Genomic DNA, 26285 nt, shown 5'->3' with positions numbered 1-26285 from the left:
TTTTTAAATACAGGCAACACATGTTCCACAGACAGCTCGGAATTTATTTAATGATTTACAAAAATCAAGTATCTGCTACAAGTCTGCAAGGGGAATCTGGTGTTTCTCAAGTACTGCCTGCTTTAATTGACATACTCCGAAATCTGAATTTTGGGAACTAAAGGAAAAGGTATAAATCCTTAGTGAGAACTATTACAGAGAGCAACCCCTCAGAGATGGACCTCGTTTTTAAGAATAATAGGGTTTATCTTTAAAACAGAAACTGCTGTTACCGGCTGGTCTCATTCATAGATGATCAGTGATCAGCCAAACAGCCAGCTACTCACTTAACTACATCTGGTCCAACCCTTTTCATCACGTAAGTCACATAATCTTGTCACTTTTGATCTATTTTGCCACTTTTTTTACCCATTTTTGGCTCTTTTAACCAGTTTTCACCATTTTGTCCTCCCATTACTGCCTCTTTTTGTCCTTTAACCCATATTAAGTCCTTTAATTCCATTTTTACTACTTTTCACCACTATTTATTGTAGATTTTTGACACTTTTAACCCATTTCTGTCCATTTTGACCTTTATTTTGCAATGATTTTATTATTTTCCTCTAAGTTAATTCAGTTCCTACTCATTTATTCTCGGATATCCTGACGTTGTGCACATCATCACATGATTTTCCATGATTTCCCTGGACCCCATGTTGCTAGGCCCCAGAAAACTCTCCCCTTTTACCCCCTTACGAGCAGCCTTGAGTTTGCTGTGATTTAAGAGTTGGATGCTCTTGGCCGTTCTTGCCTTCTTGCTACTTTTCCTAACTGACTTAGGACTCCAGAGTAAGCATTGTCAGAATTTAATTCATGCAAAACAAGCAGGAGTAGAGGTTAAACATTTATGGAACCACTTGAAAATGAATCAAATAAGCCAAAAAAAACTACAAAATCCAGCTCCTCATATCAAATTTAACCTTGACAGCCACCACGTACATGCATAAATGTATAACCCATCGACTTATTTCTGCAACCGCTTCATTCATCCTACAATAAAATGAGAAACATTGCATGCAGCCTGGCGTCCTCCAGAGATCTGACCTTAACTTTAACGTCCTCTGCATTGTTCTCACAACAATCCAGCTGCAAGAAGGCCAAGAAACCATCCTGCTGTGTTTACATTCAAGCCGCCACGGACGCATTCCTGTTAGATTTACAGCCATCGTCACACCAGGCACCCCCCTCCTCCCTCCTCTTTCTCTAAACCCTCCCAGCATCCAGAGTGAGAGCAGCAGCTTACAGGAGCAGATCCGCCTGCAGACCAGTTTCCTCAGCATGCCGGCGGACGCGCAGAGACGGTCGGCTGGTGCTCTGTGCTCCTCACATCTTCTCCTCCTGCTGAGCAGAGGCAAGAGGGGAGGAAGGAGGGGAGTCAAACTGCTAGCCTCCTCCCTCCCCTGTCAGGGAGCATGTGCTTCGATCCTCCTCTCCGTCTCCGTCCTCCGGTTCACTCACAGGGAGGAGGAAGAGGAAGGGAGGGGACGGAGAGGAGCGATGAAGGAGAGGAGAGGAGTAGCCAACCAATGGGAGGAAGAGGGTCGGGTCGGTCAGGGGACAAACCACGGCGTTCTGTGAGGAGGCGGAGCTGCTGGGCGGTGTCAGATGAGCGACAGCCTCAGTGTCATCATGACTCAGGAGAGGAGGAGGAGGGATGGAGAGAGACCTCCAGAGGAAGCTGCTCGCCGTCACCGTTAATGTCAGCGTGCTGCAGCTGGGGTTTAATCACAGCAAGGTCACAGCAGCTCTGAACGTGGAGATGAATGACTCTGAACTGATACGACAGCACGGTGTGCATTAAACTAAAGCAGTTTTCATACCTGCACTCCTCAAAGACTCATTTAAGGGGCTGCAGCCTCTGGAGGATGCAGACTACGCTGACTCTAGTCCTTCAGAGACGGCTCGAGACGGTCTGGTCTACAGACGACTCCATGGCAGGCAATCCAAGCTTTTGCATGAGCAACAGCTTTTTCTGAACCTGGTCAACAATTCCAAAGTTTAGCTTCCAGTGAGCACACTTCTGACAAATCAGCTCCCTGAAATCACTCCTCAGCCCCGTCCCAAACATGTAGGCCCCCTCAGGGCTAATCTAGAGATCTCCAGATTGACACTTAAGCACATTGTTTTATAACATTGTTCAGATGAGTGCTTTAAAAACGATAAATTAAAGCCACTTACATGTGACAGTTTCAGAGAGTGTTGATGCGGGACGTGTTGAGTGTGTCTGAAAGACTCACAGGTTGCTATGGTGATCAAAGCCTGTATTACATTATTGTTAATCAGTCACAGCTGAGAGCAAAGCTAATTAGTCACACCTGTGAAAGCTTCTGTAAAAACAACTCAGAAAACTGAGTTGAGCGGCCAGAACATGCACTCAAACAAAGTCTATTTAAGCTGCACTTGTGAAACCTAGCAGAAAACCAAAGGTATCGTGAGAATCAGCAGAAGTTGCTGAATGCGGTGATATGTTTTTTATGTGTGGGAAGCAAAAATTCATGCTTCAAGAGGAAGTTAAAAATTGGTTCTGAAAGGTCGCGCTCAGGAATCTTCATTCAACAATTGTATTGCTGCAGATGGGGAGCTAAAGGGTCACGCTTTGAAGCTTCCTGTGCCAAAACTGTTGATCCTTTTGACCTCAAATCTTTTTTTGTGAGCAAGAGGAGATTTGTGGCTATGTTTTGCTGTTTATATTCTAACTGTGGACCAAATATTTCTTTTCAGAAGAGCAGTTTGTCTGGGAAGCTCTGCCTCTATTTCACACAGCTTCTGTGCTCTAAGTGTGACATCATCAATCTAAGGCTCTCCATTTACCCCCATTGTAAACGTCTGAGAGAGCTCAGATATTCATGAAGTTTGATCAGTGATTATCAGAAATCTGTAAAAGATATCAATAATGTAAATCATCCCTGAATAGCTGAAGAGTTTTTCTACGTTTTAAAGCAAAAATGAAGTCTGTATGTGGAAGTGAGCTGAAGTTAAAAGAAGTTGAAGGTGTTTTAGAGGATTTAAAGAGCTGGCCCATCTGATATAATGTTATTTTAGTTTTAGAAAAAGTATAAATAGCATAAAAAAGTACTGGAAACAACTGAAAAGAGCACAAGAAGCTGACGAGTATGACAGTAGAATAGTGAAAATAGCCCAAGAAATAGCAGAGTTATGAGGAATTGAAAAAAGTGTAATTTTTTTAGAAAAGCCCCATTCATTTGAATGGGGAAAAATTTGGCAGAAAAAGTTAAATATTTCTAAAATTATAAAAGTTAGAAATGAGAAAAGATATAGCCTTCCTGTCCTAAAAGAGCTGAATGGGATGATGTTTAAATGATGAGTATAGCTCAAAGTGTGAGAGGAGATACACGGCAAAAAACGTACGGAAAAAACAAAATGGCCACTAACAATAATAATACCCAAGCTAAAGAGTGAGGGAACAGTGCTGCTGTATAGTAAGGCTGTGAGAAATACCCACCAGCCCAACAAAACTGGAATGTGGATGAAAAAAAAACAGCATCCTACGTTTCCCATAATGCACTCCAACAGCCGGGTCATTGTTCTGGTTAGCAGATTTTCACAGCAAAGCAGCGCTAACCCTGAGGACAGCAGATGAAAATGATCCATCAACATTTACTAAACTGTTGACAGAGAAAACTTCAGCTCTCCAGGTCACAAGTTTTCCTCCTGGCAGCGTCTCGGGGTCTTTGTAATCTCAGAGCCTGATGGGGTCTGACAGCTGATCCCCTCGCTGCAAATTCACAAAATGACCCGTGAGAGGTGGGGCGTGCAGGGGGTGAAAATGTGGCGTCACTGAAGAGAGGAAGAAACGAGGGAGCGTGGGAGAACCGCTCAGAGATTTAACAGGTAATCAGCCTGTTCTCTGAGCTCATCTAAGCCACGTTTTCACAAAAACAACCACATCAGAGGATCCACCAGGTGAACAGGGAGAGTTACAGCCTTCCCACAGCTGAGCGATCCAAGCTGGAAACACCCCGGCTTTTCTCCTACACATGACATCCAGCTGGAACAACAGAGGGAGGGACGTTCCCACACAATTATCAGGCTTCATTCACAACTTTCTCACCAGATTATCATGCTTTCAACAGAGAAAATCCACAGGATAGAGTGTGGAGTTTCAGCAGAGGAAGAAACCCAAGTCAGCACGAAACATCGATCAGCGCTGGCTTTGTGTTCCGTGTCCAGATGGATAGAAAGTACTGGAAGTCTGAGAGCTAAACAACAGAGAAAAGCGTTCTCATAGGAGGAAGAAAACAAATCAGCATGAGGCTAAAACAGAGCAGAAGCAGCAAATCCATGCATTCATGCATATCAGACAGAAAACCTTCCACGAGGTCAGAGGAGCTGCAGAGACAGGGTTGATGACAGGCACAGATCTGGGGAAGGCTACAGAAACATTTCTGCTGCCCTGAAGGTTCTCAAGAGAACAGTGTCCTCCAGAGTTCCCAAGTTTGGACCAATCAGGACACTATCATCAGCTGGTCGCCTGGCCAAACTAAGCAATCAGGGGAGAAGGGTCTGAGTAAGAGAGGAGACCAAGATCCTGATGGTCACGCTGACTGAGCTCCAGAGATCCTGGGGGGAGATGGGACAAAGATCCAGAAGGACAACCATCCCTGACCTGGGCTTGATGGCAGAGTGGAGAGATGAAGACTCTCCTTAGTGGAGAACACAAGAACGCCTGATTGGAGTTTGTAAAAAAGCTCCTGAAGGACTCTGAGACTGTCAGAAACCAGATTCTCTGGTCTGATGGAACGCAGACTGAACTGTCTGGCCTCAACTCTGGACGTCACGTCTGGAGGAAACCAGTCACCACCCATCACCTGCTCAGTACTATACCAACAGTGGAGCATGGTGGTGGCAGCATCATCCTGTGGGGGTGCTAGACTGGCAGGCTGTCAGGGATGAGGGAAAGCATGGAGTACAGTACAAATATCTTCAATGAAGACTGGGCTGAAGGTTCACCTTCCAACATGGCAAGGACCCAAAGACCACAGCCAAGACCACGGGAGGGGTTCAGGGCAGGGGTTCTAGTGGTTGGGAATTCGTACAACCATACGTTAGTGCTAAACTTTATAAAAAGTACTGCAACCAGGTCTACCCACAGAATTAGCTGATTTTTTTCCCACCCATTTCCTGACAGAAGAAGAAATGGAGCAAACCCTCTCCTCCTGCTTCATCATTCTACCAAAAAAACCTGGATTAGCAACGATCATTCGCCCAACCACAACTGAGGTGTGCCTGAAAAGGAAGCTCTGTAACAAGTGCTTTTCCAAATAAACAAAAAAAATTTGAAAAATATATCGTTGAATAATTAAAAAAAAAACTGCAGATCATGATTTCCTACCAAGGCTGTTGTCTTTTATGTCTAAAAATCCTGTAAAAATTCAGAGATATTAAATGTATTATTGTTAATAATAAAGAAGAGCATAATGTTGGTGCGTTAGAGGAGAGAGGCCATTATTGTCTTAGATTATTAAAGCATTTTCTGACAGATAAATAAAGGTTATAAAAACTTTTAGAACTGCTCCTTTAATTCAGAAATAATTAATGCCATCTACTCTTCTGTCTCTGCTTAATCAGCGCCTGTTTCTGTTTGGAGCAGACCTCATCCTGTTTGGGAGAGGAGCTTTCCTGTTTTCATGGCTGTATTTTAGTCTGTCCTGACAGGAGCCCAGACATCTGGATGAGAAATGAAGCCTGTTAGACACGCTGCTGTTTAAACGTCGGCCCGTCTTTGTCTGATCCTCCACCGTGTTCATTATTCAGGAGGTTTCTAACTCTGCAACCAGAGTCCTGACAGCCAGGAGCTGTCCTAGTCTCTGCAGTCCTGCAGGACCTCCTGAGGCTGAGGCACGCTCACATACATCTCTGACACCAACAAAACAGACACAAGCTTTAAAAGATTAAAACGTGGGGTGTCCAGGCTGATTTTTTTAAATGTGGGTCAAACATCCTGAAGTAAAAGTCTGGAAGCAGCAAGCTCAGGAGGATTTCTGAGGATTTCTCACTAAACTCTCCTTGTTTTTATGTTTTTGTTGCAGACAGGAGAATTTAAACTTCCACCAGAAGAAAGGAAAAAAATATCAGAATCACTACACAAGCTGCTGACACTTCAATGACGACGTTTTCTCATGCATTTGATACCAAAACACAGCCAGAGATAAAAACAGATTACAGCAGCGCTATCTAGCGTTCATGTACGGTCAAACAGCACAGAAAAGTGAGCCTCTGGTGTTGAAACAGCCATGTAATCATCACTAATGACAGAATACTAAAGCACTGAAAAATGTCTGCTCATAATTAAAACACCACACGGTTTTAAATCAGTAATTCAGTCTAAAGCTACTTAAAGACAGTCGTCTTAACTTCTCTCTAAAGTCTGACAGCAGATTTAAAACGCCTCACCAGTCCTGACAGAGAGAGGAATCAGCTTCAGACTGTAAAAATCCAACATTTAAGGAGGATTTCCTCTAAATAGTCGACATGTCTCAGAGTTAACCGAGCAGACTGAACGTCAAAGAACACGATCACACACATCACTGAGCTTCAGCACACAATCCTGATCCCAGATCCTCAGAGTCCAGTCAAACCAGTTTTTACTACAAATACAGACAGATACTGAACCTAGAGTCCTGGAGATGTAGGGTTAGGTCCTTTCACAGTAAATTCATGTTTCTGAGAGATTTACCTGCAGACACTCGACTCCTCCGCGGACCTGCAGGAGAAACTGACCTGCTGATGCACCGCTGCCCGTCCTGTCTCCTCCCTTCCCCTCCAAAACACCAGCCTCGTGACCAACAGGACAACAGCTGACAACTCCCCTACAAAATAAAAGCCCTGGGCTGGCCATGCAAATACTGGTCCCTTCTTTGAATGCTTAGCTGAGCTACTCTGCGTTCCTTTAGGCTGTCAGTCACTCCTACTGCTGCTTTTTACTGCATTCACTTCTTTGAACACACATATCTGTAGATTCACACACACAAGCAGTGGAACAGTGAATGAATCCTAACTGGACAGGACCCATACTCTGGGTTTATAGGGGCCATACTCTGGGTTTATAGGGGCCATACTCTGGGTTTATAGGGGCCATACTCTGGGTTTATAGGGGCCATACTCTGGGTTTATAGGGCCCATACTCTGGGTTTATAGGGGCCATACTCTGGGTTTATAGGGGCCATACTCTGGGTTTATAGGGGCCATACTCTGGGTTTATAGGGGACATACTCTGGGTTTATAGGGGCCCACTTACTGGGCTTCTATGGACCAGCATACTGGGCTTCTCGGGGCCCAAATACTGGGCCTCCAGGGGCCCACATACTGAGCTTTTAGGGACCCACATACTGGGCTTCTAGGAGTATGCATACCTGGCGACTAGGGGCCCACATACTGGGCTTCTAGAGGCCCACACACTAGGCTTTTAGGGGCCTGGAAACTGGGCTTCTTGGGGCCCGCATACAGGGCTTCTCGGGGCCCACACAATGGGCTCATAGGGGCCTGCAAACTGGGCTTCTCAGGGCCTGCATACTGGGTTCATAGCGGCCCAAATACTGGGCTTCTCGGGGCCCGCATACTGGGCTTCTCAGGGGCCTGCAAACTGGGCTTCTCAGGGCCTGCGTACTTGGCTTCTCAGGCCCGCATACTGGGCTTCTCAGGGCCCGCATATTGGGCTTCTTGGGGCCTGCAAACTGGGCTTCTAGGGGCCTGCATACTGGGCTTCTAGGGGCCTGCATACTGGGTTCATAGGGGCCCGCATACTGGGCTTCTCGAGGCCCGCATACTGGGCTTCTCAGGGGCCTGCAAACTGGGCTTCTCAGGGGCCTGCATACTGGGCTTCCAGGGGCCTGCAAACTGGGCTTCTCAGGGCCTGCATACTGTGTTCATCGGGGCCACATACTGGGCTTCCAGGGGCCTTCATACTGGGCTTCTAGTGGCCTGAATACTGGGCTTCTAGGGGCCCACACACTGGGATAGGGCCCATTCTCTGGGCTTTTAGGGGTCCATACTCTGGGCTTTAAGGGGCCCATTCTCTGTGTTTTAATGGGCCCATACTCTGGGCTTTTAGGGGCCTAAATACTTGGTTTCTATGGGCCCATATACTGAGCTTTTAGGGTCCCTTTCACTGGGTTCATATGGGCCCAGACTATTCTATGAGCAGCCCTGCGGATTAATAACATACAGCCCAAATTAAAAATCTTCAGAAGTTGTCCACAGACTTTGCATCATTCTCGATATCTCTGTGCATTTATGATCAGATTTCTTTAAGAAATACCCACACATGATCAGAGTGGTCACAGAAACCTTGGCTTTAGAGCAGAGCTGAAGTTCTGAAGTCTAGTTCTGATAATAATAATAACAGCCCGGTGCTCCTCCTCTCTCCATGTGGGATTATCTGTGACAGATTCCTGTTGTTTCCCCAGAGGAAGGTGGTCTCGTCTTTGTGTTCTAAGCCCCCTGGGATGAAAGCAGAGCCCTGTGATCACACTGATCAGCCCTGTCAGCTCTGCTCTGATGGACCTTAAATCTTAAAAGGTCCTGGAGTCCTAGTTTCTCAACCCAACAGCATTTTCAGACGCTAATAACCAGGGTGTACTATTCTCTGCAGCTTCATTCAAGCCTTTTCCATCCCTCTACTGCGGGTGTGTTGTTTCTAACGTGAGCTAACAGCACAAAGAAGCCAGCTCAGGTTGCATTCTCACTGAAACAGAGAATACCAGAGCATGAGAGCTGAAAAATAGTCATAAAGCTGGTGAAAGAGGATATTCAGTCCCTTTTCTAAATTCACATTCTCTGATTATTAGATTTACAGCCTCTAAATGGTTCACAGAAGTCAAAACGGATATGAAAAAGTCCCCAAAGCAATTTACTCCAAGTGTCACAAGGCTTTACTTTAACTGAAAAATTAAAAAAAAAAAAGTTTGATTTTTACACAAGGGTCAAAAAAATGCAAAAAATCAGAGGTCAATCTGCGTTCTGATCTTACTGATATATAACATTCATATAACATTCAAATATTTTTTTTTTCATAAAACTCTGTGCACCAATTATTGCAGAGCAAGTTGCACATTTGTTTAATCTGTCTATTTCCACTGGGGTTTTCCCCAAGGTCTGGAAGACTGCACATGTTCTCCCATTACACAAGGGTGGGGATAAAACTGGCCTCAATAACTATAGGCCCATCTCCAAACTGTCCTGCCTAGCGAAAATCTTAGAATCATTAGTCAACAAGCAAATCAAATCCTTCCTTTCCAGTAATCATGTATTAAATCCACACCAATCAGGTTTTAGAACAAATCACAGTACCATCACTGCAGTCACTTCTGTCACAAATGATATCATTTCTCAGTTAGACCAGAGGAAATACTGTGCTGCTTTATTTGTAGACTTAACTAAAGCTTTTGATACTGTTGACCATTCCCTGCTCCTTGAAAGGTTAAGAGAAACTGGTTTTGACTCTCTAGCCTGTAAATGGTTCCAGGACTACCTTTCACAGAGAGATCAATGTGTTGTTGTTGATAATTGTCGCTCTGTGTACTTGCCTCTTTCAAAAGGTGTACCGCAAGGTTCAATACTGGGTCCTTTATTATTTACAATATATATCAACAATATCACATCCTCTATAATAGATTGTAACATCCACCTTTACGCTGATGATACAATTTTATATTGTTTTGCCAATACCGCACATTCAGCCATTCAAACCCTCCAGCAAAACTTCAATCAATTACAACACGCTCTGTTTGATTTAAGACTGGTTCTCAATCCTAGTAAGACCAAATTCATGCTTTTCTCCAAAGCCACAGACATCAACGACAATAATGTTCACATTACCACTTTAACAGGACACAGCATTGAAAGAGTATCTGAGTATAAATATCTGGGTATTTGGTTAGATCAAAAACTCACCTTCAAATTTCATATCGACTCCCTGGCCAGCAAGTTAAGACAAAAAATTGGATTTTTTTACAGGAATAAAACTAACTTCCCATTGTTAAGTAGGAAACGTATCATTGAAGCTGTCTTTTTATCTGTTTTAGATTAAGGAGATGTTGTTTATAGGAACGCCTCTGCCTCTACTCTTAAACCCCTGGACTCCATTTATCACTCAGCCCTCAGATTCATCTCTGGTCAAGGCTACTCCACTCATCATTTCACTCTATATGAAAAGGTGGGCTGGGCACCCCTGTCTGTAAGACGTGACAGGCATTGGTACTTATTCATTTACAAAGCCCTACCTGGTAATATGCCATCATATATCACATCTCTGTTAAATCAGTCTCACAATCAGTACTCAACCAGATCCAGTAACTTCCTGATGCTTGATGTTCCTCGAGCAAACACTGTATTTGGAAGAACCGCTTTCAGCTTCTCTGCTGCGTTCACTTGGAATGCTTTACAACAAACATTTAAACTGCAAGCGCTTGTCCCTATTGGTCAGTTTAAAACTATGATTGTGAACTATTCTGCATTTAAATGTAACTGTTTTTGAATGTAACTGTTTTTAATTGTTTTGTTGATATTCTTTGTATCACTTTTTGATGCATTTTATTGGTTGTACTCGACATCATTGAAAATGAGGGAACACCCTCAATGATTTCTTTGAGATTAAATAAAGGTTGAATGAAAATGAATGAATACTTTCATATAATTGTATTTGCTGTGTCTTGTGTTTTTATGCTTTTATGTTTGAATGTAGTGACCCACTGGAGTGATAATGCAGATATTCTTTTATTTTTATCCACTGATAATAACGGCTTTCTGATTTTTGCTTTGACCGGCTACAGGTTTGACAAACACGCAAATTAAACAACTAAATAAGTGTCTGTGTACGGAGGCCTTCAGGGAATGGACCGTGTAAATGTAATTGCAGATTTTGCAAACACTGATTAATTAGCAAAGTCAAATTATTTCAGCTGCCTGTGCATCTTTTTATGTCCTACAGGTCTGCAATGTCCTTCTCTTTGCATTCCTAGATCCCTGAAAAATGCACCTTTACAGGAGTTTTCTCCAAATAGTTCTCTGTTTAAATGTCCAGATTATCAGACCAAAATAGTTCATAATTATTTTTCAAAAGTCACATATTTTACCCTTTAAGACAAGTTTATATCGGTCTCAGTGGTCCCCAAAACATGCCCGTGAAGTTTGTTGCTGTAAAAACACTCCAGTATTGATTTCTGCATGTCTAAAAACGAGCTGTTTCTGTGTCTGTGGCTTTAAATGCTACTGAGCTGTCCGACTCCGCCCCTGACCACACCCCTGTCAGGAAATGGAAGTGGCTTAATGGATGTGGCTCTCCCGATCCTCCTAAGAGGGAGAAGGAGACCAGAAGAGGAGGGTGGAACTCTCTTCCACGTGGGGAGGGCCAACCAAACCTGGGGGCGGGGCTAACTCCCCATGTGATATTGTGAGGACATCTGAGAACGGCTTGTTTGAGCACACATTTTCTGAAAGGTGGTGAAAGAGAGGGAATGGATTTTTCTAATTCTTGGGGGATTGTGGACAGACCAGGGTTACACATTTAGAAAAGCCTGAAAAAGTGTTTTTTCATAATATGTGACCTTTAAGGTCAAAGAGGTTCGCCTGGCTCTGACTGCTTCCAAAGAACAGCTGAGCTCAGGTAAAGCATATTCATTCACACCAGCTGTCTTCTAATTGATCTGGGCCTTTAAAAGGTGCCAGGTAAAGACTTAAAGACGAGTCTCAAGAACCAGGCACATTTAAAGAGGTCCCTGCAGTCAACAGGAACCTCTTTCAGGATGTAAAGCACAAACTTCAAGACCACAGTTTCTTAAAAAGTAAAAATAAATGACTTTAGATAATAAATGCTTTGCAAACATCATAAAATGCTCTAATCTGAATCATAGACTTATTTGAGAGTGATTTTATATTCTTACTGTGTTAAATTATCACGTTTTATTGCTCAGTCTTTCATTGAAGCTAGCTCTAACCTTAACTCTTTGTAGATCCACATTCTCTGTCTCTAAACCCTGTAATCAGACAGATCTGTTTCATCTTTGAATAAACTAAATGTAGGGAAATTTCTCTACCCTATAGGTGCAGAAACAAAACACAAATGCTGCATTCCTTGCATCACATGTTGGAGGAAAAAAAACATTCTCAGATGCCAGAGAGAACCAAAACAACACCAACATGAAGACCAGAACCAGGAGAACCAAGCCCCAGATCTGTAAATGTTTAATAATCTTACCTGATAGTGGAGACAGAACCATGTTCCCCGATCGCTGAACTTCATCAAATTTACTGAAGATGACGTTCAGCCTGACGGAGGAGGAGGAGGGAGAAGATGAGCGTGTTGTGACGGGGAGAAAAAGCAGCACATTTAATCAGGAAACAAACATCCCTGCTGCCTTCAGGCCTGCAGCTGATCCTCTGAATAACAGAAAAGTGGCTAATTTCAGCTTCCTAAGGGGGCGGTAAACTAGGCCGGAGTGACGTCTCTCTGCACTCTGTCTGCCTCCAAAAATACAAAACACAACAATACACGCAAGTCTATGTTTGACTGAATATGAGTGGCTTTCACTGGTGAGAAAAGATGTAAAACAGGAGAAGGATGGTTTAGTTATATGACATTGATTTGGGGTTTTATAGAACAGGATTAGAGCCACTGAAAAAAAAAATAAGAGCTGCATGTTTTTAATTCATAAATAAAAATCCAGAGTTCTGACATTACAGTCAGAGCCACGGCCACCTACAAAATCATAATGAAATCTTCTCATACCCCGAAGATACTGGTGTTTGGGTAGCTGCCATTGCAGGAGTTTAATATCCCCAATTTTACAGCATAAATGTAAATAGCGCATTCCCTGTTTGTTTTAGGATAGGGGTCCCAGAGGCTTTTTTCTCTCATAATCCAAGCTGCAGGGGACACAATTTCGAAATGTTGTTGAGGGTTCTACTGAACCAATAAGGCATGCCCACTTACAAAGGTAATAAATTACCTCAGTTTGCCACTCTGTATACTTGTGCCAAGTTTCCCTGAGAGAATTTGAGTTGATTATTTCCAATCATTTGACCAGAGTTTGTGATTGTTTCTCTTAAATCTGTAACTGCAGTTTAGTCATTATTATCATTATTATTTACATGTATTTTTGCTGGTAATAGTGTTTTAATTCTATTGTTTATATTATGATCCTGTAACTCGACATCATTGTTAATGAAGGAAACTGGGCTGATGGAATCTCAGAATTCTGACTTTGAAATTTAATTCTGACTTTGATCTTTAATTCTAACTTTGATCTTTTATTCTTACTTTAATCTTTTAATTCTGACTTTGATCTTTAATTCTGATTGTGATCTTTTGATTCTGACTTTGATCTTTTAATTCTGACTTTGATCTCAGAATTCTGACGATGATCTCCAATTCTGACTTTGATCTTCAATTCTGACTTTGATCTTTAATTCTGATTTTAATCTTTAATTCTGACTTTGATCTCAGAATTCTGACTTTGATCTTTAATTCTGACTTAGATTCTTAATTCTAGCTTTGATCTTTAATTCGGACTTTGATCTTCAATTCTGGCTTTGACCTTTAATTCTGACTTTGATCTCAGAATTCTGACTTTGACCTTTATTTCTGACATTGATCTTCAATTTTGACTGTGATCAATAATTCTACATTGGATCTTGAATTCTGACTGTTATCTATAATTCTGATTATGATCTCAGAATTTTGATCTTCAATTCTGACTTTGATCTCTAATTCTGACCTTGATCGTCAATTCTGACTCTGATCTTTCATTCTGACTTTGATCTTTAATTCTGACTTTGATTTTCAATTCTAGCTTCGATCTTTAATTCAGACTTTGATCTTTAATTCTGACTTTGATCTCAGAATTCTGACTTTGATTTTTAATTCTGACTTTGATCTTCAATTCTGACTTTGATCACTAATTCTAAATTGGATCTTTAATTCTGACTGTGATCTTTTAATCCTGATTATGATCCCAGAATTCTGATCTCAAAATTCTGACCTTGATCTTTAATTCTGACCTTGATCTTTAATTCTGACTTTGATCTTTAATTCTAGCATTGATCTTTGAATTGACTTTAATCTCAGAATCCTGACTATGATCTTCAATTTTTGACTTTGATCTTTAATTCTGACTTTGATCACAGAATTCTGACTTTGATCTTCAATTCTGACTTTGATTTTTAATTCTAAATTTGATCTTTAATTCTAGCTTTGATCTTCATTCTGACTTTGATCTGTAATTCTGACTGTGATCTTTAATTCTGACTGTGATCTTTAATTCTGACATTGATCTTCAATTCTGACTTTGATCACTAATTCTAAATTGGATCTTTAATTCTGACAGTGATCTTAAATTTTGACTGTGATCTATAATTCTGATTATGATCTCAGAATTTTGATCTCAAAATTCTAACTTTGATCTTTAATTCTGACTTTGATCTTTAATTCATACTTTGATCTTTAATTCTGACTTTGATCTTCAATTCTGACTTTGATCTTTAATTCTGACTTTGATCTTAAATTCCGACTTTCATCTTTTAATTCTGACTTTCATCTTTAATTCTGACATTGATCTTCAATTCTGACTTTGATTACTTATTCTAAATTGGATCTTAAATTCTGACTTTGATCTTCAATTCTGACTGTGATCTTAAATTCTGACTTTGATCTTTCATTCTGATTATGATCTCAGAATTTTGATCTGAATTCTGACTTTGATCTTTAATTCTGACTTTGATCACTAATTCTAAATTGGATCTTTAATTCTGACAGTGATCTTAAATTTTGACTGTGATCTATAATTCTGATTATGATCTCAGAATTTTGATCTCAAAATTCTAACTCTGATCTTTTAATTCTGACTTTGATCTTTAATTCATACTTTGATCTTTAATTCTGACTTTGATCTTCAATTTTGACTTTGATCTTTAATTCCGACTTTCATCTTTTCATTCTGACTTTCATCTTTAATTCTGACATTGATCTTCAATTCTGACTTTGATTACTTATTCTAAATTGGATCTTAAATTCTGACTTTGATCTTCAATTCTGACTGTGATCTTAAATTCTGACTTCGATCTTTCATTCTGATTATGATCTCAGAATTTTGATCGGAATTCTGACTTTGATCTTTAATTCTGACTCTGATCTTTAATTCTGACTCTGATCTTAAATTCTGACTTCGATCTCAGAATTCTGACTGTGATCTTTAATTCTGATTATGATCCCAGAATTTTGATCTCAAAATTCTGACTTTGATCTTTAATTCTGACTCTGATCTTAAATTCTGACTTTAATCTCAGAATTCTGACTGTGATCTTTAATTCTGATTATGATCTCAGAATTTTGATCTCAAAATTCTGACTTTGATCTTTAATTCTGACTCTGATCTTAAATTCTGACTTTAATCTCAGAATTCTGACTGTGATCTTTAATTCTGATTATGATCTCAGAATTTTGATCTCAAAATTCTGACTTTAATCTTTAATTCTGACTCTGATCTCAGAATTCTGACTTTAATCTTTAATTCTGACTCTGATCTCAGAATTCTGACTGTGATCTTTAATTCTGACTTTGATCTTTAATTCTTACTTTGATCCTTAATTCTGACTTTGATCTTTAATTCTGACTTTGATCTTTTAATTCTGGCTTTCATTTTAATTCTGACTTTCATCTTTTAATTCTGACTTTGAGAATTTTGATTTTAAAATTCTAATTCTGTTTCAATCTCAGAATTCTGACTTTGGTCTCATTCAAAGAATTGTGAATAAAATCGGCCCCTCTAATTAATTTTTTTCGGTGGCCATACTTCTCTCCTATAGGTTTTAGATGAACATATGTATAATGTACTTACAAAAACAAAATAAAATCTAAATTCTGTTTCTGCTAGAGGTTCAGGAGACTTTAAGCAAATTCACTGTACATTTCTGAGATGTGTGAAACTTCTGGATAAAGAACTTGATATATGAATGGAAAATCATTCTGAAATTGAAGTTGTTGTTGTGTTTGGAGTCCTCATTAAAGACTAAAAAGCGCAGGTTTGACAGTGTTCAAAAAGCCTTATTCCAAAGAAGTACCCCTTTTTGTTGTTGATGGTTGGACATTTTAAAGATATCCATATACTCTAAAAAACGTCTATTACTATTCATGTTTGAGGATATTTCTATTAGTTTATCATGTGTCTTACAGAGGAGGTAAAGCCATTTTCACAGAGAGCATTTGAACTCACCGTGACTGAGGCAGTCCCTTCTTTCCCAGGTCAATTCTCACTCGTTCTCCCACGTGGCGGTAGATCTCTATGAGGCAGTTCATGGCACCATCACGTACCTTAAGATCAACAATAAAAAATAAAGTCAAGATGAACTTCAGTATGTTATTGTCCCTCATAAATCTTTTTCACTGGCTTTAGAGTAAAGAAAGCTTTAAGAGCAGCTTTGTGAAACTCTCAGTGTTTATCTCCTTCATTCCTCTCACTTCACACTTTAAACTGATGGCTGGTTAAACAAAACTGTCATGATTGGAGGCCAATTAGCCACAAGCTAAGAGGCCTCTTTAGCCACTTTTCCCCCTCATGCCGTCAGAGACACGCAGATATACTATTGAGGCACTGGATTGAATTGGGGGCCCAGGACTGTCAAAGTCATCGATGGAATGTTTTTATAGGCTCTGGTGGCATCATCGTTCAAAAGCTTATCAGAGACTTCAAAGGATGATGGGGGTTGTAGGGTTGGTCAAAACACGAATACTGACGGAGGTAGTCGGAGTAAAAAACACCGCGGAGGTAGGGGCAGACGTGGTAGAAGCAGTGGCAGTGGAGGCCGCTTGGTGACGTCAGAATATGCTAATTAGATGAGTGAATTTACTCTCACCACAAACTTTGGGTCATACTGAAGAGTTTCTCATTTACAGTATGCCTTTATCTCTAACCACTTTCAAGCTACAGCCTTTTGAAATCTTGATATCACAATTGTATATTTTCTTGAGAAAACTGTGGCGCCTAAAGGGTTAAATTTTAAATGTGTCTCCTGCAGAGAGCAGACGTCGTTTTAATGGCAATGGCTCACACTGCAGTGTAGAATTAAACTCCTGTGAGTTAGTCTGGGGTCAGGAAGGGAAGTTCAAGGGCACGGCTTCCTGTCGGACAGAGGAAGTGTGACTCCGGCGATGAGAGAACTCTGTAGCCAATCAGGAGAGAGCAAGCTCGGGAGGGGGGGTCTGGTTTGATCCACAGCCTTAGCGACAGCTGACAAAAATGAATCAACACCATCTGAGTGTGAGTGGGGCAGAGGAAGGAACAGAAAAGAGACCAGCACAGAGCCGTGCTGCTGTGTTCCTCATGTCTGTTTGTGTTTGACCAGCAGAGGGCAGACTGATACAACAGTTCCTGACCAGGTGTGAAGCAGCAGGCCCTACCTGACTTGTTGGATCTCCGAGGAGGTTACAGATGTGAGGAACGATTTTACTGAGAGTCAGACTCTGAGACCCAAACCTGAAAAAATAAAGGAATCACATTTAGCGTCATAATTTCCCTCTGCTCTGCAGTTTCTAGACGTTTTCTTTACTCACACATTCAGGGTGGAGATGAGGCAGAGGCAGAGGCCTTCTCTGGTCCGGTTGTTTTTGTGTTTAAATCCTCCCATCATTCTCTCCCACACATACTGAACACAGAAAAGCAGACAGCACACGTGCATTCACTAAGAATATTTAAATATTTCAGAGCTCTCAGAGCAGTAGAACAGATTTGATATGATTCATGAGGAGGAATTCAGCTGGATTTGATTTCTGACAGAGAGGATGCTTTCAGGTTTTCTCTGACTGACTTTGAAGAGAAGGTCTCCATCAGGGGAACAGGTGTGCTGCTGTGTACCTGTGGGTTTGCAGCCTGGTCCATAATCTTCAGCAGCAGGGCTTGGTCCTGGTCTCGAACTTGGTCCTTGGCGTCTCCAAGTCGATCCATCAGACTCGGCAGAACTGAGCAGGAACAGAGAGGGAGACGTGATATTTCTCAGTTTTCAATGAAAGACTCTTCATTTCTGCTGAGTCTGATTCAAAGTAAATTCATAAATAAAGAGGCATGACATTTGTCTGGAATCATTTCCTTTTTCATTAAAAAATCTGAATATATCACAGAAAGAACTAAAAAATCCATGGTCTGTTTGTCCGATACTAGTCAGCCTTCATTTAACCAGACAACATCAGAATCCATGATTTTACTCTGGGAAATGTTCAGCAGCTCACCTGTTCCAACCTGTGTCCTGAATCTCTCCTGGAGTCTGCTGACCAGAGCTGAGAGGATGTCCATCCCCAATAAAACCACCTACAACATAAAATCAACAAAATTAAAATGATAAAATAAATCAGAATAACCACCTACAGCATAAAATCAACAAAATTAAAATGATAAAATAAATCAGAATAACCACCTACAGCACAAAATCAACAAAATTAAAATGATAAAATAAATCAGAATAACCACCTACAGCACAAAATCAACAAAATTAAAATGATAAAATAAATCAGAATAACCACCTACAGCACAAAATCAACAAAATTAAAATGATAAAATAAATCAGAATAACCACCTACAGCACAAAATCAACAAAATTAAAATGATAAAATAAATCAGAATAACCACCTACAACATAAAATCAACAAAAATAAAATGATAAAATAAATCAGAATAACCACCTACAACATAAAATCAACAAAAATAGAGAAAATATAAGGAATATATAATAGAATAATCAGCTTAAACACAAAACAGACAAAAACAAAGTAAATATATTGATAAAATATATTGAAATAACCAGCTTAAACACAAAAAATCCCAAAAACAAACAGAAATAAAGAAAATTCAATGATTAAATATATATGAATTACCAGCTAAAAGACAAAAACAGACTAAAACAAACAGAAATAAAGAAAATACAATGATTACATACATTAGAATAATGCTATAGTCCAAGTTAAAGAAGATCTAAATCAACCACAGCCTGACAGCAGCAGCAGAGCAGTGCAGCAGCAAAGGATTCTGGGTAATTTTCAGTTTTCATGAATAAATCCAAAACTACTCAGGATAGACGTGTCAAACTTAGTAAAACAAAGATAACAGGATGAAATCTTTGATTCTGAGCGCTCAAACACCAACCCCAGTCTGAACCACGACTGTAGACCGGATCAGGACTTTACCTAAAGGGCTCAGACACCAACCCACCATCTTTCCTTGTCATGGGGTGGTTTGGGAAGCTCAATGAACGGATAGTGAGAGTCTCCCTGCTGACACCATGAAACAACACAAACGCACCAACTGGACTGCTAGTCCAGACCCTGGTGCAATTTTTGGAACCTCTCTTTAGATAAAAGAGAAAAACCGTTAGAAGATAAACAGAGTGGCTTTACTCTGGCGCCATCTGCTGGACACAAAACAGAACTACAGCCTCCTTAGAGCCTGCATATATATGTTTATTATATATAAATGTTATATATGTTATTTTGGGGAATTCGTTTGGAAATGTTTTTCATGGACGTGAATATTTAGGTTTCATTGATGGTTTTGAGGGAAATTTGGTTTGAAATGTTTTGTATTTTCGAGGGAATCTGGGAAATGTCTTTGTTATTTTGGGGGAAACTGATTGGAAATATGTCGGGGGAGTTCTTGGAGTTTTCTGGCCCACAGCCTCCTTTAAATCAGGCAGAGATGACCCAGCAGCGTCTCCATAAATAAACCTGCTGGTCCACTGCTCCAGGATGTCCACACTCCAGTTAAACAGGTAAGAAGAGTTAAAGAAGTTTCCTTCTTCATCTGAGGATTTCTTATACTGAAGCCTCAGCTTTTTAGAGCAGAATGTCAGCATTTTAAACATGAATACCTGCCGTCACTGTGGGAAAAACCAGCATTACGATTTAAACTATGCTAATAAAGATTCTGAGGATGGACTGATGGCTCTAAATCAATATTTGCCCGCTGCGGCCCTGCTAGGTGAATCCACATTGATGTTTCTGTCCTTAAATGTGAATAAACGGCGTTGGGACGGTCCAGCTCTCGTAAATGTAAACGTTGACTTTTACTGCCGTTAAGCTGTCTGTACTTATCCACAGCTGAACGCTCTTCTAATTTATGTGACGGCCCGGCTGGCCTGCGATCAATTAACAACCATTAGACCACTCTCCTCCGTCTTTCACGTCTGAAGGGTTCGACTCACAGGAAGCCCTTCTCCAAACTCTGAATCCTGGAAAAGCGGCGGCCGGCTCAGTCACACGGGGAAGGAAACTGGGCTAATGGTGGGGGTAAATTAAGCTCACAGCCACCGACGCTGCCGCGCTCGCCTGGGAGACTCGTCCCCATTACAGAGCCTCGCCGGAGGACGGCGCGTTTCCAGGGCAGCGCAGCAAGCAGCCGTGTGATTGGCTGTATGCGGCCTTTAAGTGTCTCTATCTGAAATACAAACCTGGTCAAAGTGGTGTTTAACAGCTGATTCCCTTTTTAATCTGATCTTAAAATATCTAACTAGATCCAAAGTTCCTCACTGACTAAACAATCCCATCACAGGCTCCACCTGACAGCTGTTCTGGAGCTTTCCATGCACCACATGATCCTCCTTAGAAAATAAAATTATTCACTTATAAAGGAATTACACTCTTCACAACTCTTCCCCCACACCGAGGGCTGAAAATCCAACATCAGGGTCGTACGGCGGGCTCCAGAGGAACTGCACTCTCTGATTTTCTAGTAAAACTCAGACAAACGGAGGAAAAACGTCCCATCACTGGTTAGGAGCTGATAAAGACGCTGAACACTCAGACATTTCTCTAGAGAACGGAGAGGAACTGAAGGGAAAATGTGAGAAATTAGAATGTTATGGGTCTAAGATTAGAAACGTCTGTAAAGTTTCTCAGATTTCCCACCAGAGGAGCAGAGAGGAGTTTTCCTGTTCACCTCCTCAGACCCCGCTCTAAACATGAGGACGTTACGTTCTGGCTTCACTACCACAGCGAGCGTTTCTGCTGGAATTTCTCAGAGATTCCTCCAGAGCGTCCTCTGAAACACTGGGAGAGTTTTCCATAAAGATACGGGGTATTTCTTTGGAGAGTTGGGGAAATGTTTGAATGTTTCAGGGAGTTCCAGTGGAAGTTTGGGAAAATTTGTTTTGAATTCTTCTTGCATTTTAACAGGAATTTGAGAAATTTGTTTTCGCCAAGAAGTCCTCAGAAATTTTCATTGAAATCTTGGAAATATGCTTTATCATTTTGGAGCGTTTCACTGGAAGTTTTGGGGAAAACTGGGTTAACAAAATTTGGGGAATTTCGTTGAATGTTTGGAAATTTCTGAGAATTTCAAATTGAATTTCTGAAGGATTTTCATGGAACATGGAGTCAGTATGTTGGAATTTCACTGGAAGTTTTGGGGGAACTTTGAATTTTTTAGCATTTTCATGGGAACTTTGGAAATTTGGGAAATTTCTCACATTCGAGAAATTTGTTTGTAATTTTGGGGAGGTATTTTCTCTAAAATGTTCAAGATTTCTGAGGAAATTTAAAAATGTTTTTGTAAATTTATGGAAATTTAGGGGGAGGGGGGTCATGGAAATTCCAGGTAACTTGTCTGGGGGATTTTTTGATCACTTTCATGGAATTTTAGAGAAATATGTAGTTATAAACTTTTATGGAATACGATAAAAAAAACTTCCGGGGATGATTTTCATGGAAATTTGGGAAACATGTTTGTATTTTTGGGGAATTTGTTTTGAAAACTTTATGAAAATTTGGAGAATTTGGTTCTAAATTTATGGGAATTTGATTGAGAATTTGGGAGGGTTTCATGGAAATTTTAGGGAATTTTTCCAGAATATTTTCATAATTTTCTCAAAATTTGGAGAAATATTTGTTTTTTAATTTTCATAAATCTGATTTTGAAAATGAAGAGGGAAGTGGTTTTGAATTTGGGGGCTGGACTTATTCAGGATTTTACATGGAATTTCTGGGACAATTTTACTGGAATGTTAGGGCTTTATGATCAAGTTTCACTGAAGCATTTGGGGAATATCTGGGGAAAAAAGGATAGTTTTATGTGATACTTTGGAAATAAGTTAAAGGATTTTTGCACAGATGTTCAGTGAATTTATGTGGATTTTGAAATGAAAAAATCAAACAAATTCAGATTTTTTAGTGTAAATGTTGTTCACTGAACCTGTGTTTGTGAACTGACTGAAGACCCCCAACAACACTCAGCTTAAACATCTGCTCTAAAACCGATCCAGGTCTGTTTTTTTCTGCAAAATCCGGACCTTCAGGAGATAAGTGGACATCATTTTTGGTCTAAACTACTTCCTGTTCAAAGACCAGCCTGAGCTTTTAAACTTATCAGTCCTACTGATCCCAAAGAAGAGGGAGAAACTGAACATGCATTCCAACAAAACCTCAGGTCTCAGAAGGAAAATAGTCCTGAGAGGTCAGTCTTTAGTACCAGCTCTGAAGGATGGATGTAAATAAACACTGGGTTTCTATACACATGAGCCGCTGCACTAACAATCAGTTTCAGTGATAAACAACTGATGACGACATGGAGCAGCTGAACATAACTCTGCTGCTGATTAATCAGAGCCTCAGTGCTCCTGCAGACTCACATCTGCATAAATTATACGCTTAAGTTCACGAGGACGTGAAAATCATGCACTAAAGAAACAGGAGAGACAGGAAGCGGCTCCGCAAAGATCCAGTATGTAGGTTAGTCTGTAATCCTGCAGCAGAGAAATGAAACCGCCTCGATGACAGCAGCCAGGATTAACATAAAGGTTAACAATACAATCTCTGGTATGTTAAGTTTTATACAGTACTGAAGTTTTAAACAATCTACAACCCCAATTCTAAAAAAGCTGGGTCATTGTGTCAAATATACATAAAGCAGGGATTCATAAGCTCAGATTTTCACCAACATTAAATCAGGTCTAGTCCAAACCAAACTATCCATCTAACAGTTTGCTGTACTGTACAAAACTGGAAGGAAATCCCTCAAAGCAAAGGTGGATCAGAGAAACTAAAACCACTATGATGGATGTCCAGAGAAACTAAAACCACTATGATGGATGTCCAGAGAAACTAAAACCATTCTGATGGATGTCCACAGAAACTAAAACCACTATGATGGATGTCCAGAGAAACTAAAACCACTATGATGGATGTCCAGAGAAACTAAAACCACTATGATGGATGTCCAGAGAAACTAAATCCATTCTAATGGATGTCCAGAGAAACTAAAACCACTATGATGGATGTCCAGAGAAACTAAAACCATTCTGATGGATGTCCACAGAAACTAAAACCACTATGATGGATGTCCAGAGAAACTAAAACCACTATGATGGATGTCCAGAGAAACTAAAACCACTATGATGGATGTCCAGAGAAACTAAAACCATTCTGATGGATGTCCACAGAAACTAAAACCACTATGATGGATGTCCAGAGAAACTAAAACCACTATGATGGATGTCCAGAGAAACTAAAACCACTATGATGGATGTCCAGAGAAACTAAATCCATTCTAATGGATGTCCAGAGAAACTAAAACCACTATGATGGATGTCCAGAGAAACTAAAACCATTCTGATGGATGTCCACAGAAACTAAAACCACTATGATGGATGTCCAGAGAAACTAAAACCACTATGATGGATGTCCAGAGAAACTAAAACCACTATGATGGATGTCCATAGAAACTAAAACCACTATGATGGATGTCCATAGAAACTAAAACCACTATGATGGATGTCCATAGAAAATAAAACCACTATGATGGATGTCCAGAGAAACTAAAACCACTATGATGGATGTCCATAGAAACTAAAACCACTCTAATGGATGTTCAGAGAAACTAAAACCACTATGATGGATGTCCAGAGAAACTAAAACCACTATGATGGATGTCCATAGAAACTAAAACCACTATGATGGATGTCCATAGAAACTAAAACCACTATGATGGATGTCCATAGAAACTAAAACCACTATGATGGATGTCCAGAGAAACTAAAACCACTATGATGGATGTCCAGAGAAACTAAAACCACTATGATGGATGTCCATAGAAACTAAAACCACTATGATGGATGTCCATAGAAACTAAAACCACTATGATGGATGTCCATAGAAACTAAAACCACTATGATGGATGTCCAGAGAAACTAAAACCACTATGATGGATGTCCAGAGAAACTAAAACCACTATGATGGATGTCCAGAGAAACTAAAACCACTATGATGGATGTCCAGAGAAACTAAAACCACTATGATGGATGTCCATAGAAACTAAAACCATTCTGATGGATGTCCACAGAAACTAAAACCACTATGATGGATGTCCAGAGAAACTAAAACCACTATGATGGATGTCCAGAGAAACTAAAACCACTATGATGGATGTCCAGAGAAACTAAAACCATTCTGATGGATGTCCACAGAAACTAAAACCACTATGATGGATGTCCAGAGAAACTAAAACCACTATGATGGATGTCCAGAGAAACTAAAATCACTATGATGGATGTCCAGAGAAACTACAACCATTCTAATGGATGTTCAGAGAAACTAAAACCACTATGATGGATGTCCAGAGAAACTAAAACCACTATGATGGATGTCCAGAGAAACTAAAACCACTATGATGGATGTCCAGAGAAACTAAAACCACTTTGATGGATGTCCAGAGAAACTAAAACCACTATGATGGATGTCCAGAGAAACTACAACCATTCTAATGGATGTCCAGAGAAACTAAAACCACTATGATGGATGTCCAGAGAAACTAAAACCACTATGATGGATGTCCAGAGAAACTAAATCCATTCTAATGGATGTCCAGAGAAACTAAAACCACTATGATGGATGTCCAGAGAAAGTAAAACCACTATGATGGATGTCCAGAGAAACTAAAACCATTCTAATGGATGTCCAGAGAAACTAAAACCACTATGATGGATGTCCAGAGAAACTAAAACCACTATGATGGATGTCCAGAGAAACTAAAACCACTATGATGGATGTCCAGAGAAACTAAAACCATTCTAATGGATGTCCAGAGAAACTAAAACCACTATGATGGATGTCCAGAGAAACTAAAACCACTATGATGGATGTCCAGAGAAACTAAAACCACTCTAATGGATGTCCAGAGAAACTAAAACCACTATGATGGATGTCCAGAGAAACTAAAACCACTATGATGGATGTCCAGAGAAACTAAAACCACTCTAATGGATGTCCAGAGAAACTAAAACCACTATGATGGATGTCCAGAGAAACTAAAACCACTCTAATGGATGTCCAGAGAAACTAAAACCACTATGATGGATGTCCAGAGAAACTAAAACCACTATGATGGATGTCCAGAGAAACTAAAACCACTATGATGGATGTCCAGAGAAACTAAAACCACTATGATGGATGTCCAGAGAAACTAAAACCACTATGATGGATGTCCAGAGAAACTAAAACCACTATGATGGATGTCCAGATTCCATCCCTCTCTCCTGCTCTTCCAGGGACATAATCGTGAAGGTGTCTAGGTGCATCCCTCACCTTTCCCTCCCCACCTGTCTCACCTTAAAGTTGCTGGAGTTGACCCAGGAGCTGGCCACAGAGTCCACCATCCTATCCAGCATGCTCTGGTCCTGTTCCAGGTCTGGGGACTTGCCCTCATCCAGAATGAGCTCTATGGTCTCCTGTCCCACCTGGAGCCTCTTCCCCACGTCCTTCTGCATCACCTGCTCCAGCAGAAACTCCATGCTGACCACCTCCTCCTCCTCCATGGCTGCTGTAGGACACTCAGACGTCCAGCCGGCCTTTCTCAGCCCCGGTTCTAGTCCACCGAAGCCTTCCCGGTCTCCAGAAACCTGCTGCAGGATACTCGGCCCCGTCTATGCTCCGGTTCTTCTCATGAAGAGGCGGCCATAGCATCTCTGGTGGACATGTCGCTTCATTCCTCTGTGATGAAATAAAACCAGAAAAAGCAGCAGAATGAGGAAAAGTTTACAAACTAGCACCTTTACAGTCAGAGTAAACGGCCGTATTCATCCGTTTACCCTCTCAGCTGGCTGACTTGTTGGTGAAATTAGAGCTAAAAGGCGGTTTAAGTCGAGCTAACCGACCGTTATTCAGGTGACTGTACCTGCGCGTGCAGGTGAACGTTAAACGTCAAAACAGTTTACGTAGCTGTTAGCTTCTGTGCTAGCACACTTAGCCCGCTACTAGCAAG

The 26285-nt window shown here is 40.6% G+C and overlaps 1 protein-coding gene and 1 non-coding gene across 17 annotated transcripts in view; one reads left to right on the top strand and one right to left on the bottom strand.

Annotated features, from left to right (window-relative positions):
* LOC121506113 (CLIP-associating protein 1-B-like) overlaps positions 1-26285 on the bottom strand; it is a 60502-nt gene that overhangs the window by 33825 nt on the left and 392 nt on the right. For 13 of the 16 annotated variants that reach the window (XM_041781664.1, XM_041781669.1, XM_041781667.1 and 10 more), the window contains exons 2-8: positions 25633-26014; positions 18275-18353; positions 17904-18007; positions 17603-17694; positions 17450-17525; positions 16266-16363; positions 12254-12324 (exon numbers count right to left, since the gene is read on the bottom strand). In XM_041781664.1, the coding sequence (XP_041637598.1) occupies positions 12254-12324; positions 16266-16363; positions 17450-17525; positions 17603-17694; positions 17904-18007; positions 18275-18353; positions 25633-25839 (727 nt within the window). In that variant the 5' untranslated portion in view covers positions 25840-26014. Of the gene's footprint in view, positions 1-1282; positions 1432-6736; positions 6807-12253; positions 12325-16265; positions 16364-17449; positions 17526-17602; positions 17695-17903; positions 18008-18274; positions 18354-25632; positions 26015-26112; positions 26239-26285 lie in introns of those variants that run through there. The other 3 variants (XM_041781665.1, XM_041781681.1, XM_041781680.1) reach the window with 3 other exon arrangements.
* LOC121506552 lies at positions 19253-19383 on the top strand. Its single transcript, XR_005991675.1, has one exon. It is a non-coding gene; the product is annotated as a U4atac minor spliceosomal RNA (small nuclear RNA).

This window comes from Cheilinus undulatus, linkage group 24, assembly GCF_018320785.1.
Source record: "Cheilinus undulatus linkage group 24, ASM1832078v1, whole genome shotgun sequence".
NCBI classification, from domain to species: Eukaryota; Metazoa; Chordata; class Actinopteri; order Labriformes; family Labridae; genus Cheilinus; species Cheilinus undulatus.
The sequence above is the reverse complement of the archived record's forward strand: the minus strand, read 5'-3'. Positions and strand labels throughout refer to the sequence as shown.